Genomic DNA, 15,801 nt, shown 5'->3' with positions numbered 1-15,801 from the left:
CTGGATCTCTGAAAATATTCAACTTGTGCATCAAAGGATACCATATCAACAGAGTGAAAAAGTAAACCCAAGAAGTGGGGGAAAATATCTGCCAGGCGGGTACCTGATAAGGGGTTAATATCCAGAATATATAAAGAAGTCACTGACCAACAGCAACACAACCACCTGATTTTTAAAACGCAGAAAAGACTTGAGTAGACATTTCTCCAAAGAAGACAATATGGCCAACAACATGTTAAAAGGTGCTCCACACCACTAGCCATTAGGGAAATGCAAGTCAAAACCAGTGAGATAACCCTGCACATCCGTTAGGATGTGTGTAATGTACGTATGTGTAATGTATGTACATATAACAAGTGCTGGTGAGAACATGGAGAAATTGGAACTCTTGTGCACTGTTGGTGTGCGTTAGTCACTCAGTCATGTCCGACTCTTTGCAACCCCATGGACTGTAGCACACCAGGCTCTTCTGTGCATGGGATTCTCCAGGCAGGAATACCAGAGCAGGTTGCCGTTTTCCTTCTCCAGCACTGTTGGTAGGAATGTAAAATGGTGCAGCCAACTATGGAAAACAGTATGGAAGTTCCTCAAAAGTTAAAAATAGACCTACCATCTGATCTAGCAATTCCACTTCTGAGTATATGTCCAGAAGTTAAAGCAGAGACTTGAAGAGGAATTTGTACACCCATTTTCATTATTTGCAATGCCCTTGAAGTGGGAGGAATGCAAGTGTTCGTTGATGGATGAACAGATAAAGGAAAGTGGTCTATACAGTGGTCTGTTCTTCAGCCTTAAAAAGGAAGTTCTCAGACACGTTAAGTGAAACAGGCCAGTCACAAAAGGACAAATACTGGTGATTCCACTTACACAAAGTCCCTGGAGTGGTCAGATCCACAGAGACAGAAAGTAGAGTGGTGGGTGTCAGTGGCTGGGGGTGAGGAGCTGGTGTTTAAAGGGGCCTGAGCTCTACTATGGGAAGCAGGGAAGGTTCTGGAGATGACAGTGGTGAAGCTTGTACACTATGAATGTGCTTAACATCACTGAATTGTACACTTCAAATTGGCTAAAATGGTCAACTTTTAAAGGATTTTTTGATGTGGACCATTTTTATTTTTAAAATTTTGTTTTATTTTTGGCTGTGTTGAGTCCGTTTCAGCACCCAGGCTCCTTGTGGTGGCTCAGGAGTTGTGGCACCCAGGCTTAATTGTTCCGAGGCGTGTGGGATCTTGGTTCTTGACCAGAGATGGAACCTGCACTTTCCTGAAGTGGAAGGTTGAAAATCCACCAGAACTGTCTTGATTTAGAAATAGGGCAGACTTGAAGCTTAAATACCTTTATTACTTTTTAAAAATTATTTGGACATTGATAGCTCTGCAAAATACTTCTCCGATCCCAAACTCTCACACCCTTTCCACATATCCTCCCCAAAGAAACAAAATACTCATCCTTCTGCCCATTCAAATCTAATTTTTAAAAACATGTAAGATCCAAAATCAAATATTACTTTTCTTTCCCAGAACTCGTTAGTAATTTTAAACCACAATGCACATACTCAATGGCATTTCTTTTTTTAAAATTAGCTTATCTGACTATTTTATGAGGAAAAACAAAATCATTTCAAGGCCTTAGAATATAAATTCCCTGTTTCTGAAAGCAAAAGACATTGAAAAGCCCCTCTGCCCCCTGGAGTCTGCTGTGCACGTCACCCATGGAACCAGCGCTGCACGGGCGGCGCCACTCAGTCCGTCCGTCCACAGGTGAGATGTGTGGAGCTGGAGAGGGCGATGGGTGGGTGGGTGGGGGGGCTCCTGGCAGAGGGGGGCTGGGCGTGCAGAGCGGAGCAGAGCAGCAGGAGCTGGGTCCTGAGTGGGGACGGGAGGTGGTGGGGAGCCTGCACCTGCCCTGGTTTCTCAGTGATGAACAAGAGTGTCCACCAAAAGCATTGCACGTATAACTAGAGGTGCGTGGATTACTGAGGAGGCTCGGGAGTGACCACAGCTGGGGTTGATGGTCCAAGCTCCCCCGGGACCTAAGTCAGGGTGGAGGGTCTGGGGGTTCCTCGGGGGATACGGAAACCCCTGCTTCTGCACCCCCGGGAGTCGGGATTTTACAAGAACCAACCTTCATCACAGGTGTGTCCCAAAGAGCTGGCAAACGTACCACATCTTCATCCCCCAACACCACTGCATTTGACCCCTGGCTCAGCAAGGAAGTCAGCCCACAGCAGAGCCCTGCCCACCTGGGCCACCAAGCAGCAGCAACATGCCGACACCCTGTCCAGCCCACTGGCTGCCCACTCACAGCCACACACATGGGGTCCGACCAGCTCTGGGAGGCGGCGGGCGGCGGGGCACCTCACCCCCAGGGGTACCTGAACCCTTCAAGGAGCCGGCAAAATGCAGGCACTGGTTACTCACTGAGAACTTGAGGGCAGGGAAAGGGAGCCTGTGCCACCCGGCCCCCATGCTGCCAGCCGGCTCTAAAATCAAGAGGATGTTTCTGACTCATCTCTCAAGACGGACGTAAGCCATCCTTTTGCTGCAGCCACCTTCCCAACACTTCTCCTTAAGGCTTCTCCTGACATGCAATCTCAGCAACATACAGCACGTACTTCAATAAAGGATTCTGAGACTAAGAGACCCGACCCACCGCTCACCTAGACCGGAGGGCTTTGTGTCTTCTCCCTCCGTCCTGGACCTGTCCCTCGCGCCAGTTCCGCTCCTGTGAGTTATGGCAACACCACCTCTCAGTTAAAGCTTTCCCTCCCGGGTTCTGAGTGAGTCTATAAATCACCAGAAGTCACCAAACCCACCCAGGCCTTGCTGCATATGGGGGCTGTAGCGGATGCCACATGAAGCTCTCTAAACGTTTAAACAAAACAAAATAGCCGCGCACGCCTGTGTGCGCACACACACACACTTTGGCACATGAGCCTCGGGTTACTTGAGCGTGTTCAAGCTCAGCCCCTCCTATGCCCCGACACCGCTGAGCTGCGGGTCGAGGGCTGCAGCGGCCCCTTCTGCCTCATGGGAGAGGTCGCTGGGAAGTGCTGCTGTTCTGAGTAGCGAGAGGAGGAGGAACAAGTGCTAAACTGGCCCCCAGAATGGTCCTCACGTTTAGCACTAGAATGGATGCAATGCTGCAGAACGTCTCACCAGGTGACCAGTTTCAAACTGCTGGCTGATTAAATATACATTTACATATAGATATAAAAATTACTAAGTCAACATTTGCTGTTTTCAATGTGAAAACGATAAAATGTAATTCTGAATAATTGTGCATTTGCCATAGGGTCCTTGCTAAAGGAACCATAAAAATAATTTTGTAATAAAAAAACTTTTCTTTTTTTAAAGTTTAGTATTGCCCTCAAGTTCAAAAGTTTGGAGCAAACGTGCTGAGTGGGCAGGACTGGAGTCTGTTCCTGCCAGGGACCCGGAAGCCTCAAACCCTGTGGTCCCAACGGCAGGCCCAAGGGACCCACTGGCCACAGGCTAGCTTGGCTCGATCGCCCTCGCTGAGCACTTGGCCTGCGCCCCGCACGAACTCCAGGGGCACGTGGGAGCTGGGCTCTGCCTTCTCTTGACTTACCAGACTAAGCAGCCAGGGGCGGGGGCCCTGGGTGGGGACCACTGAGCACTGTGGCCCAGGCGGGGCTGGGGCTGACCTATGCAGCTGGAGGCAGGGGTGGAGCAAGGGCTGTGCGTCTCAGGGATACAGAAGTTAGCTGTGCAGGAAGGAAAAGTGCATTGACGGCAGCCTAGAAACAGCTCACGACCAAACCTCACAGGGAGGGAGGAGGAGCCGAGGTCACCCTCCACCTGCCCTGCGGGCTGGCCACTCCTCGGATGCTGCGGGCTGACATTCATGCTTTCGATGCAAGTCTGCTCGTGAAGAAACAGGAACACACGTTCTCCCCGTTCTGGCAGGTACACGGTTTTCCCGGCAAAGTTCTTTTTTGCCAAGTTCAGTTTGTTTGGTTACTGTTCCGAGCCGCTGTCACCGGAATTCGTAGATGGGGGCACTGTGTTCTGGAACGTGAGTGAGATTTAGCGACTGATACCTGCGGGAGGAGAGGCAGAGGCGTTAGAGCACCCTGAAAACAACACAGGGTGTGGAACCCACTCCACGGGTGCCAGGAGACCCCATGCCCAGATGAAATGCAAGCTTATCTCAGCTTCCTCAGGGGAAGTGAGCCAGCGACAGCCTGTTAGGCAAGGAGAGGCTGGCCCTCTGGGGGAGGATGCAGACCAGGTCCTCTGCCTGCACCACCACCCTGCTTCCCTCTGAAGTCGTGCGCCCCTCAGAGCTCCCAGGGGACCCGGGCACGTGCGGATCCGCCCAGAATCTGGAGGGCTCGGAATGATGACATCACAGCCACACCCCCTACCTCAGCGACTCCATCTTCCTCCTCCCTGGACATGGCTGTGACTCCAGAGCATCAGGGGCTCTGTGAGGAGTATGACCCCGTGATGGATGCTCTCAGGAGTCAAACAGGGGATGGAGAAACAGGCAGGGACAGCTCCCACTTGGGGACACCCAGCATGGATGGTGTGGGTGTCAGCTCCCTCATTTGTCCACAGAGGAATGAGGTGCAGCACAGGAAAAGTGGCTCATCTCTCCCCCACACACCTCAAAGAAGGCCGTCACATTAGCCGTCAGAGCAGAGCCCTCCCATCCCGGCAGGCCGGCCGGCATCACGAAGACATCTGAATGCTGGGGGCATGTGGAGACGCAAGAGAAGCAGAACCGTGCGCATCCCTGGCGGGAGCGGGAAGCTACAACTGCCGTGGGAAACGGTTCCCTAAGAAGTGACTGCAGACTCACCCATGACCCAGCAACCTGCCCCAGCCTCGTGCCCTGAGGAACTGAAAGTAGGACCCAGACAGGCTTGGGCACACCCACGTCCACAGCAGCCAGAAGGTGGGGATGAGCCACAGATCCATCCACTGATGAACAGATGAAGATAACGTGGCCCCCATCCACAAGACAGGAAATTGCTCAGCAATAAAGACGAAGGACTGACACGCACTCAACATGCAATATGGGGTCTTCAAAACACAATGACAAGACCCAGAGGGCAAACAGTGCGCGGGCCCACATTCGTGACGTGCTCAGAACAGGCAAACCTATACTCAGAGCAGATTAGTGGTGCCTGCAGCTGGTGGGGGCGGGGAGCTGGGTGACGGCTCCTAGGGGGACAGGGTTTCCTCTCTGCCAGTGGAAACATTCTGAAATCGGGTGACAAAACTGTGCTGACACGAAGGCCCCCTGGACTCTACACTTCCAATGAGGGGATCAGATGGCACGTGAGCTGCTTCTCAATAAAGCTGGTGATTTTAAAAGAAGACCAAAAGTTTTAAACACTCATTTGAAAACTGAACAGGTGTTGAAATCCCAACAATGTCTGTTCTCAGAGAAGCCAGGGTAGCACGGAAGCCCTGGGCCCTTGGCCACTGCTGGTCAGCCCTGGGCAGCGTCCTTCATGAACCTTTAAAGCATGCAAGACTTGACAGGAAATAAAGAGCTTCAACATGCAGAAGAAATCAGGTGTTTGAGGGCACAGCCACCCTTCAAGTGGACAGGGCACCTACAGAAGCTCAAAAAGTCATGAGAGGCCCCAGAACAGCGGCAAAGGCCACGCCCAGGAGCACGTGGCCGTCACCTTGGCAGAAGGCAGGCCCATTAGGCCCACGGGCCCCAGTTACCAACAGACTTCTAGCAGGAAGGTGAGCACAAAATCAGAAAGGCCGCTGACAGCAGAGTTCACATGGGATCTCACACTCTAACTACTGAGTCTAGGAGGAATAAAGACAGGACCCACAAGCCTGAGATAAACGTAGCTGAAAATAGGGCTGCTTGAAAGCATTCAGCAGTGAATCCCTGTACCCAGAACTTCACCTTTGCACCCATTTACACCACTCTGGGGAGGCAAACGAGCCCCCGTGTGAGCACTTCGGGAACTGTGGCCAAGCTCTCAGTCCTTACCACTCTGAGCTCCTGTGGTAGTAGTAGCCCTCTATGGAGGCCGCTGACTTCTGGAAGCAGATGTAGTAGAAGCCGGCAAAGGAAGCACCACTGATGTCCTTGATCGTGTGGTCCGGGACTAGGAACTGCTCCTGCATGCACACAGAGGGTCAGTGTCGCGGCTCCAGCCCCCAGGCCTCCCTGCCCCTTGCAGCTGGCTCTCAGCCTCACTGGGTGACCATGAACCGTGTGCCACCTATGTGTTCTAGACCAAGCACGGCCCCCACATCTCAAGGTTGCTAGGGTCAGAGCTGGGAGCAGGCTGTGGGTTGAGACTCAAGTCTGGGCCGAGCCCCGGCCCCGGTTCTCAGCACAGAGCCTGGGAAGGAGGATGCTCCAGGCTTCGGTCTGTAGAAACACTGGCGAGATTTCAAAATAAAACAGCTTTTTCCCACAGGCTGGGGGCCTGGGGTTGGAGGTGGGTGGAGGCTCACTAACTCACCTCCTGAGCTTGGTACCCGTGGCTCTAGCTCAGGAAGTACCAGAGGGAGCCCACCCGACAGACTCTTCAGGAGCTAGAAGGGAAACCCACCCCCATTCCCTGAGCTGGAGGGACCAGGGGCACTGTGATGGCCCACAGCCTGGGCAAGAGGGTGGCCAGGGAGGTCACTTCACTTAGGGGCTAAGAAGAGGAGTCTCCCAAGTCCATGGGACCCTCAGGATGACCCAGCCTACAGGGTGGAAGGTGAAGCCAGAGGGAGAAGGGTCACAGAGCAGGGGGAGGGGTCACAGAGCAGAGAGGGTGAGGCCGGGCCCCCTTACCTTCCACCTCATGAAGACATAGTCCCCACTCTTCAGCTCTTCGTAATCAAAGTCGTCTGAGTTAAACGATTTTGCATACTGATAAAAAGCCAGAAACTTGCCCTGAAAGCCAAAAGCAGAGCAAAGGATGAGGGCTGGGTGGGAACGCGGGCCTGGGGGCGGGGCCGAGGCACTCACCCAGTGCTTCCGGTCCACGTCCTCGTCAGCGTCCCACTTGCGGGTTAAGAAAGGGTGCTTCCTGCTGATTATCTCTCCTTCAAAGAAGGTCGTGAGGGTCGGGTACTCCTGTGGCAAAAACACAAATATCAAACAAGATGTCCAACAGCAGTTCTAACTTTTTACAAAAGAACAAACCAAGTTCGCTTTAATTTCTCCCCAGAACTTTGAAAAGAGGACCACACTGCTGGGCGACCACCCAGACCAGAGGCAGGTGCAGCAACACCCACGGCCGAGGAGGGAGCCTGACTTGAGGGGCCCAGGGTGGGGGTGGGATGTCTCCTGGATTCTGGGGACTCTGCCAGAAGCAGAGGACCCTTCTTTGGCACGCTCGTGATGTGTTGATGGCTCAGAAAAGAACTTGGACAAGTTACTTCTGAATATTCTAGCATACAGAGCAGATGGTAACTTGATAGGTTTTACTTTCCAAGGAAAACACCCAGAGAGACTACGAAATCACAGCCCCGTCTTCATGCCTCAGCCTGGTCATCGCTTCTCAGACTGGCTCAGTCTATCCCTGGTGCGCCAGCTCTTTAGGTTCGAGGGGCAGGGAAGGGACTGTAGAATACCCCTATGTGAGAGGCACTCTTGTAATTCTATCATGTGAGCTAAGACAACTTACATGACGGGAAATACTGATGACCACGTCTGCCCCGGGAAACCATAACCACCAGAAAAGCAAACGAGTGGTCATCCTGACTGGGTGCCTGAAATGTTAATACTCCCAACAACCCTGCTGTTTGTCCCTCTGTTCATACAAAGGCACAAAAGATTTGGGAAAAGTTAATCGAAGAACAAGTAACCACTGTAAAAAGTTTACCATTTCTCTGCATTTGTAAAAACCCACCCACCAGGCAACCCGCCAGTGTCCAGGCAGCCCCTCAGCACTGCCTGCCAGCCCGGGTCATTCCTGGGGGTGCTGTGATGACCCCCACCCAGCAGAGCACAGGCCACCATCCTGATGTCCTGGGACCACGGAGGACCTGCTCTCTTCCTCAAACCCCACATCAGCCCCTCTCGCTCAGCATTAAACATCTCTACCGGTTTAAATGCCACTTCTCCCGGCTTGCCTGCCAGGTGGCTCGGCGCCCCCACAGGGTACTGCGGCCTCGCTGGCCTGGGGCTTCCATGAAGGCCACGACCACTTTCCTGCACACGCCAAGGCAGCCTGCTCTTGTAGCAGTGAACTTGAAACACTGCAGATCTGCCATCCCCGTAAAACTGAAACTTTCGCCCCAACGGTTGCGCCGCGTTCCTCAAACACATACTGACACAGAGCAGAAAAATTACAGAGACCAAGACTGCCTTAGCAGAAACCTGATTTTTAAAGGTATAAACCAAATTATAGCAATCCATTTGAAAAAGACCTGCTAAGGGAAAAAATGCTTTGTAAGCTGGCAGCTGACTTGAGACGTTAAATTAACGGGTATACAGTATACTGACTTCCTGAGTTTTGAATCTTCATATTTTATCAAGATGTCCATAAAGAGAGAGAAGGATGAATGATCAAGTATAATAACAAAGAACAAGCTTATGTTCAAGTCATGAGTTTTCCTAACAAGTGATTCTACACCGACCTCTCTCTAAAATGTTCCAGGCAGTCTATCAGGGTGACCACTAGGTACCCACAAACTCTGAGAATTAAATAAAATAAATATCTAATGAATGAATGAACAGAAGGAACCCCAAAGATAAAACCCCTCGCAGGGCAAGCAAGGACATTCAAGCTCTGACTACAGCCAGGGGGAGGGGGGTCACAAAGGGAGGGCGGGCATGGCTAGCATCCCCAGGTGTGGGCTCACTGCGCTGGGCCGTCCTCCCCTCGCTGGCTCCAGGCCCACCTGTCTGGAGGTGAGTCCAGCTTTCCGTGAAGACCCACCTTCTGGAAGATCAACGTTTGATTGACCAGTAAGGCAGTCTCTGGGTCTGGTGGCATGACCACCTGTGTTCCAAGTAAACCCAGCACAGCCTCAGAGTGCCCAGCACTGTCCGGGGAGTGTGTGGTGGGGCTGACACCCTCCCGCTGGGCTCCCAGCCACCTATGTTGGGCTCCCAAAAGATGCCCCTCTCCCTATGGGTGGCTGGCTGGGACTGCAAAGAAAGTATCACTTGACACCCATTCTTCACAATTCTGGGATTCAGTTTCCACAAGGCAAACAAAACTTCCCAAACTGTGTGTTTGTGACTCAAGGCAGGTAGGAGGCCAGTCATCTCCAATTATATAGTTAGTTTTCCTATTTCCATACACATGAGGAAGACCATGGCTGATTAGTCATGTTAAAATAAGTCAGATATCTGCTATTTCCAGAACTATAAATGGAAAAGCAAACAAAAATTTTGCCACATCGTGCAGCATGTGGGATCTCAGTTCCCTGATCAGGGACGGAATCCAAGCCCCAGCAGTGGAAGCATGGTGTCCTAACCACTGGACTGCCAGGGAAGTCTCAGGTTGTACATCTTAAATGGGTGAACCCTGTGCTATGGGAACTATATTTCAGTTAAAAAGAGTTTAAAACAAGGTGAATTCAAAGGCTTGGAAGACTCGGGCAGGATGACAGACCCTCAGGAAGCACAGTCCCCTCTGATGAAGGTGGCTCCGAGGGGGAAGAGCTGGCAGCGACACCCCCCCCACCTTGGGAACACGGCTGTTGGGTGGCTTGGGGCGCTACCCTGCATTCGGGCCACCTGCCCCGATAGGGCCATCCGCAGCCTTTCCGTCTGTGGGTTTTTAGTTCTGCCCACCATCTGTGTGCAGCTCGCTGTGACCATTTGGAATCAGGGCCCCATTCCACACTACAGACTCTGCTGGTTTCCTAACGAAGTTCAACGTTTTTGCTCTGCACTCAACACAGACGTGTGGCCACCTCCGAGTTGAGAGTGTTCTGTTGCTGGGTCTTCTCCAGCACAGACCCAGGTGAGAATCCTTCCTCATGCTGTCACTTGCTGCCCCGACTTGACGTGATATGTTTCTAGAGGTCTGTCTCAACAACCGAATTCTCAGGAGTCTCTCAGACATCTGATAGAAAAGCGGGAGAACCAGGGGGACAGGGAGATGAAAACCAGTGCTTCCCGACTGTGAGGGCCCAGCCTGGGGCTCAGCAGTTCCGAGCTGCCCGCTCACTGACGCCGCGTCCCCTTGGGACCTGAAGTGGGCACCTCGAGCCCTCACCTCACAGGTAAGCCAGCTGACACAAACAGGTGAAGGCTGTGGGCAGGAGGAGGCGAGGGTGTCCGCCAGACCCTCACTACTCTGAGCAGCGTGGCCAGGCCCCCCTCCTGCTCGCCAGTGGGAACACAGAGGGTGCTCTCTCTCGCCTGTGACATTCCTGAGTTCTGAAGGTTGAAAAGCTGGCCTTGAGGGAGGGAGCAGCTCCTTCTGCCGGAGGAACCTCCAGGGCCACGGTCTTGGAGGGGTGCTGCTCATTCCAGAAAGTGAAACTGACCATGATGGCGGCAGCAATGCTCTGATTATATTTTTCTTTTCCTCAAAAAGGATCAAAGTAAAATCAGTAGTGTTGGTCACATGGTAACCTGCTGATAAACTTTAACGTCTGTGAATGCACACGTCCACACTGCCTGCTCCTGCTCCCTTAAATAACTGCACTCAAGGTATGGGGCTCCTGAGTCAGGCTTGCAGAGTCGAGCTCGCTGGCCCTTCACACCTGGGGTCCCAACGTGCTGTCCCCACCAGGCCCCCGCCTGCGGGAAGAGCACTTACCTCAGTAAGGCCTTTGATCTTCAGATACCCGCAAAGGTAGGAGTTCCCCGTGTCCACGTGCTGAAAAGACAGGACAACACAGCCATGTTACAAACGCAGGGTCCACCGGGGACAGCAGAAGCATGTCCAGCGTGCAGAGGCCCCTTGGAGGCCGGGGAGAAGGGAGCCTGGAAGCTGGTACAGCTGGGTCTCCCCGGTCCTGCAGCAAGCTGAGTGTTTAATGCTGAGTGAGGCCTCGTGTTAAGAAACTAGGAGGACTCCACTGGTGGTCCAGGACCAAGGCTCTACGCTCCCCATGCAGGGGGCCCAGGTTCAGTCCCTGATCAGGGAACTAGATCCCACATGCTGCAACTAAATACCTGCATGCCAGCAAGGAAGACCAGGTGCAGCCACATAAATAGATACATATTAAAAAAAGAAAAAAAACTAGAAACGTTTGTTGCAATTCTCAGATCTGAGGACCCTATACCTTCCAATGCACCTTGAGTCAAACACCAAAGTGGTGCTTCAAAGCTGCAGTGAGCTTGGCCAGCACGAAGCATGCGGCTTCACAAAGCTGGAGAGGTCCCATCGTCTGCTGCAGTGGATAAAGGTCCGCACCTGAAAACCACCGCAGCTCTGCAAACATCCTCACCTGTTGATGTGGGCATCTGACAAAATGGAGCAGCCAACCTGAACTTACAGGGGTCAGCAAGGGAGCTGTGTTCAAGGACCCACGGCTTGAACCTGAAGCCTTGTTTCAAGGGTGTGATTCTCACCAAATTCAATACAATTTGGGTTTCACAGCTGCCAGAAAGGGTATCAGGTGGCAAGGATACTGGCTAATAAGATTAAAAACTCAACTAAATTGGCTAACATTTTGGATGGATTATCACATGCTTGAGAATCAGAATTTCAGTTTGGCCTCCATCCAACCATGTGTCTCTCCCTCTCTGCCCAAATTGATCTTTTTGCACCACGGGAGTGTCAACCCAGCAACCAGCCAGCATCTCAGTGAGAGAGAACAAGGTGAAGGCTCAGCAAGAAGGTGCTCGAAGCACAGCTGTGTCTAACAGCTGCTCTTCCTAATATTCCTCCTACAGTGACCTGGCCCTCACTTCACTCTTGGCTTCTTGGATGAGATAAGAAAGACAGTGGTCACAGTAACATTTAAAAAAAAACACCACCACCAGGTCAGAGCCTTACAAAGTTTTGAGGAACTCTTTAAATTGCAATTTTAGGGGAAAAGAAACCACTCCAGAAGCACATGAAGAGAGGCCCATCGTTAGTCATCAGAGAAGTTCAATCAGAACCACAAGAGATGCCACCTCACCCCCACTGGGATGGCTATAATCAAAGAGGGGCCATGACAAGTGTGACAGGGACGTGGAGAAACTGGAACCTCTGACACTGCTGGTGGAGATGGAAAATGGTGCAGCCACTTTGGAAATCAGCCTGGCAGCTCCCCAAATGTTAAACAAACAGTCACCATACAACCCAGTATTCCACTGGTAGGGAGACACCCAGGAGAAATGCGGACAATGTACACATAACAACTCGCGCGTGAATGTGCACAGTGGTGTGTTCATGACAGCCCCAGAGTGGAAACACCCACAAACAGCCATCTATGCATCAACAGAGGAACAGAATGCTGCAGAGCCACTAGGGGACGATGACACAACAGCACAGAGGGAGGGAGCACTGGCTCCTGCTGTGATGTGGACGAACCTCAACACATGGTGCTCCGTGCAACAAGCTGGACACAGAAAGTTACTGTATGATTCCCTTTATGTGAAAAGGCCACAATAAGCAAATCTTAGGGGAAGAAAAATTAGGGGTTGCCTAGGGGTGGAGTCCTTGGACTGCATGGAGATCAAATGAGTCAATCCTAAAGGAAATCAACCCTGACTCTTCATTGGAAGGACGGATGCTAACACCGAAGCTCAAGTACTTTGGCCACCTGATGCGAAGAGCCGACTCATTGGAAAAGACCCTGATGCTGCGAAAGATTGAGGGCAGGAGAAGAAAGGGGCGGCAGAGGATGAGATGGTTAGATAACATCACTGACTCAATGGACTTGAGTTTGAGCAACCTCCGGAAGTTAGTGAAAGACAGAGGAGCCTGGCGTGCTGCAGTCCATGAGGGTCACCGAGAGTCGAACATGACTTAGCAACTGAATAGTGTTGGAGGGGTGTGGCAGCTAAGGATTCTTTCTGGGGATAATGAAGATGTTCTAAAATTAGACTGCAATGGCAGTTACACAGCTTTGGGACCACACTAAAAACTACTGAATTGTACACCTTACATGTGTGACTTGTGTGACAGGTGAATCATACCTCAATAAAGCGCCTATGAAAAACAGAAAGAAAGCAGGAAAGAGGTGGAGTTACAAAAGTCAGAAGTTTCTAAGACAACAGAGCCCAAGAACCCAGTTGTGGCTGAAAAACCAGCTGATTGGGCAACTCACAGGCCAGACTGTCTCTGCGACAGTAAGACACTCACCCATCCAGGTGCAGGGCGGCATTCCTGGGTGTGACCAACGCCCCCGGCAGCAGATGGCCGACTCCAAGTGGCCTCCAGCCACTGCCCAGGTCGCTCTGGCCACCCTGGGACCTGCTAGTCATGCACCAACCCAACCCCTACTCCCACTGGTTCACAAGGGAATTGGCACCAGCAGGAATTCAGAAACAACATGCTGAGGACAGGGAGGGGAGCTGCCGCAGGAACCAAGACTTGTCTGTGATACCAGGCTGCCCCGCCACTGGTCCCCAACCCCATTAGACACCATCAACCTCAACAAGGGGCCCAACTCAAGATCATCCCAAACATGACCCACACCAGGCATTTCACTTCTAGAATTTTATGATGAGCTGCAAGATGTAAAAGAGTCTGTATCTTCCTACTCAATTCTCACATTTGGAGAAGAGAAGGGAGATTGCCACAGTGGTCGTCTAATGGTGAGAGCTGAAATAACTCAGCCACGATCCTTTTCTTTTCCTGGCCTTGTCTCACAGCTCGCAGGATCTCAGTTCCCCGAGTAAGGACTGGACCTGGGCCACAGTAGTGAAAGCGCCAAATCCTAACCATGAGACCACCAGGTAATGCCCATCTTTTCAATTACGATAAGTATCATAGCCTATATTAGAAATTTCAGTTTGTAGACCAGAGACACAATTAACAGAGATGGAGTTCTCTTGATCTAAAGTAAACGATTTACTCCAACAAAGCAGTAAGATAAAAACAGGCAGGTGAATGATCGGCAGTTGGTGGAGACAAAAGGTGGGAGAAGAGAGGCTGAGAAGAGAGGCTGTTTGAGATTTAAAATCAGTAAAGAGCAAAGGGCAGGAGAAAAATTCTGTCCCCACACAGGACCTACATTCTACATCTACATCCTACATTCTGTCCTCACACAGAACATCAAAGCTTCTGCAAGACCTTTGAGGGGACAGTGTTTGGAGGGGCTTTTAGGCACAGCTTAGGAGATGAGGTATCAGACTGAAGACAAAGGGGCGAAGGGAGGAGGAAGTGGGTCCTGCTGCAGGCCTGGGCAGATAGACAGGAGGACAGTTTTCCAGGAAGGCAGAGCAGAAAGAGGATTAACCACAGCCGATCTCCTTGGGCCGGGAGGAAATGTCAAGTGTGTTCTCATCTGCGTGAGAGGAGTGAAGTGCAGGAAGGAGCTGGGACAGGTAAAGCTAAAGTTCCAAAGCCATTAGGAGCTGGCAGCAGGTTCTCAGAAATCCAGGTCAGAGGCGGGGAGGAAATACCATATGAGAAATAAAAGTGGGTGAGTTACATTTCCTAGCATGAATATGAGAGACTAAGGAGGAAGCCCTGACATGTGGATCAAAGTTAAAAATACAGTAAGAGGGTCCCCTAGAGCCAGGAACGAGAACAGGGAGATGAGAAGGTCTGGGCAGACAGATGGAGAGAAAAGGAGTGGACTGGAAGTGGCTAGAGGGTGGGGAGTAGGGAGTGTCAGGAGTCTGAGCCAGGAAGAGACTATGGGTTGGGGGGCTAGGAGATCAGCTTCTAACAGACTGTGAGGAGCCCACTTAGGATGTGAGTGCCCAGGCTAAGGAATGGGGCAGGAGTCGGGGTGGGATGGGGGCCCTCAGGTCCCGGGGCTGATGGAGGGAAGAGACGGATGAAGCAGGAGGAAACCCCCCGGAGGAGGAGGCGGGCCCCAGGGCCTGGGCTTCATGGGACCGAGGAAAACGTGGGAGGCAGCAGGCACGTCTCGGGCCTGGGAGAGTCCAGAGTCAGAGGGAATCCCTGGAGAGTTTCCCGGACGGGGTCCGAGAGAGACTGGAAGAAGGACTGTTGCTGGGGCGACGGGCCACGGGGAAGCAGGGCCGGATCTGAGGCGGCCGGTCCCCGGCTCGGGCCCGCAGGGTTGGGGCACGCCGGAGGGCCCCCGGCAGGCCCGGGCAGCAGGCCCGTCCGTGGCCGAGGGCCCGAGGGGGCGGCGGGGCGGCCCGGGCCGTGGACGCCTCGAGAGGCCGGGCCGCTGGCTCACCTGCAGCACTACCTCCACGTCGTACGAGTTCCCCTTGCTCTTCTGGTGGCCGCGGAACTTGGAGCCGCTGTAGAGCAGGCTGGTGGCCACGCCGGGCTGCTGCGTGTTGATAGGCGGCGGCGGGATGAGCGAGGCGGCGGAGGCGGCCGAGGCACCGGCCGGCGGGGGACACTCGGTGCGGACCGGCATCGCGGGGTCCCCCGGAGCCAGGGCTGGGGGAGGGGGAGGAACCGCCGCCGCCGCGCGGAAGCCGAGGAGGGCAGACGGAGGGGAGGCCGGCGCGCGCGTAGGGCGGGAGGGGTCCACCCGCCGGCCGCAAGCGGACCGAGCGCTCCGGCCACCACCGGGACCCCGGGACCTGCGAGCAGGGCCTCCGGGTTCTGAGCGAACCCCCTCCCCGCCTGCGCTCGCACACACGCCCCTTCCGATTGGCTCGGGCGCGCTGAGGGGCGGGAGCAGGCTGGCTCGACGCTTCCGCCCATTGGCGGGCGGGGACAGCACGTGGCGGGCGCCGAGACCCTCTGGGACTTGTAGTCTTTTTCCCGAGGAGCGGCGCGGGGGCGGGGCCGGGGCGTTTGTGATG

At 53.1% G+C, this 15,801-nt stretch overlaps 1 protein-coding gene across 2 annotated transcripts; it reads right to left on the bottom strand.

Annotated features, from left to right (window-relative positions):
- Window positions 1-1,317: 1,317 nt before the first annotated feature.
- On the bottom strand, window positions 1,318-15,642 carry GID4 (GID complex subunit 4 homolog). 2 transcript variants are annotated; one of them, XR_008713013.1, is made up of 7 exons: window positions 15,219-15,642; window positions 10,721-10,780; window positions 6,964-7,071; window positions 6,787-6,888; window positions 5,986-6,116; window positions 3,589-4,060; window positions 1,318-2,721 (listed from the first exon to the last, which is right to left on the bottom strand). XR_008713013.1 is itself a non-coding variant. In XM_055576327.1 (6 exons), exons 1-6 carry the CDS (start codon window positions 15,405-15,407, stop codon window positions 3,997-3,999), a joined length of 654 nt encoding a protein of 217 aa, XP_055432302.1. In that variant the 5' UTR covers window positions 15,408-15,642; the 3' UTR covers window positions 1,318-3,996. The 2 variants fall into 2 exon arrangements, 1 of the variants encoding a protein (XP_055432302.1); XM_055576327.1 differs by having other exon boundaries at window positions 1,318-4,060.
- Between the last annotated feature and the right edge of the window lie 159 nt (window positions 15,643-15,801).

The sequence above is a fragment of the Bubalus kerabau genome, chromosome 4 (genome assembly GCF_029407905.1).
Source record: "Bubalus kerabau isolate K-KA32 ecotype Philippines breed swamp buffalo chromosome 4, PCC_UOA_SB_1v2, whole genome shotgun sequence".
Taxonomy (NCBI): Eukaryota; Metazoa; Chordata; class Mammalia; order Artiodactyla; family Bovidae; genus Bubalus; species Bubalus kerabau.
This window is presented reverse-complemented; position numbering and strand designations above follow the sequence as displayed.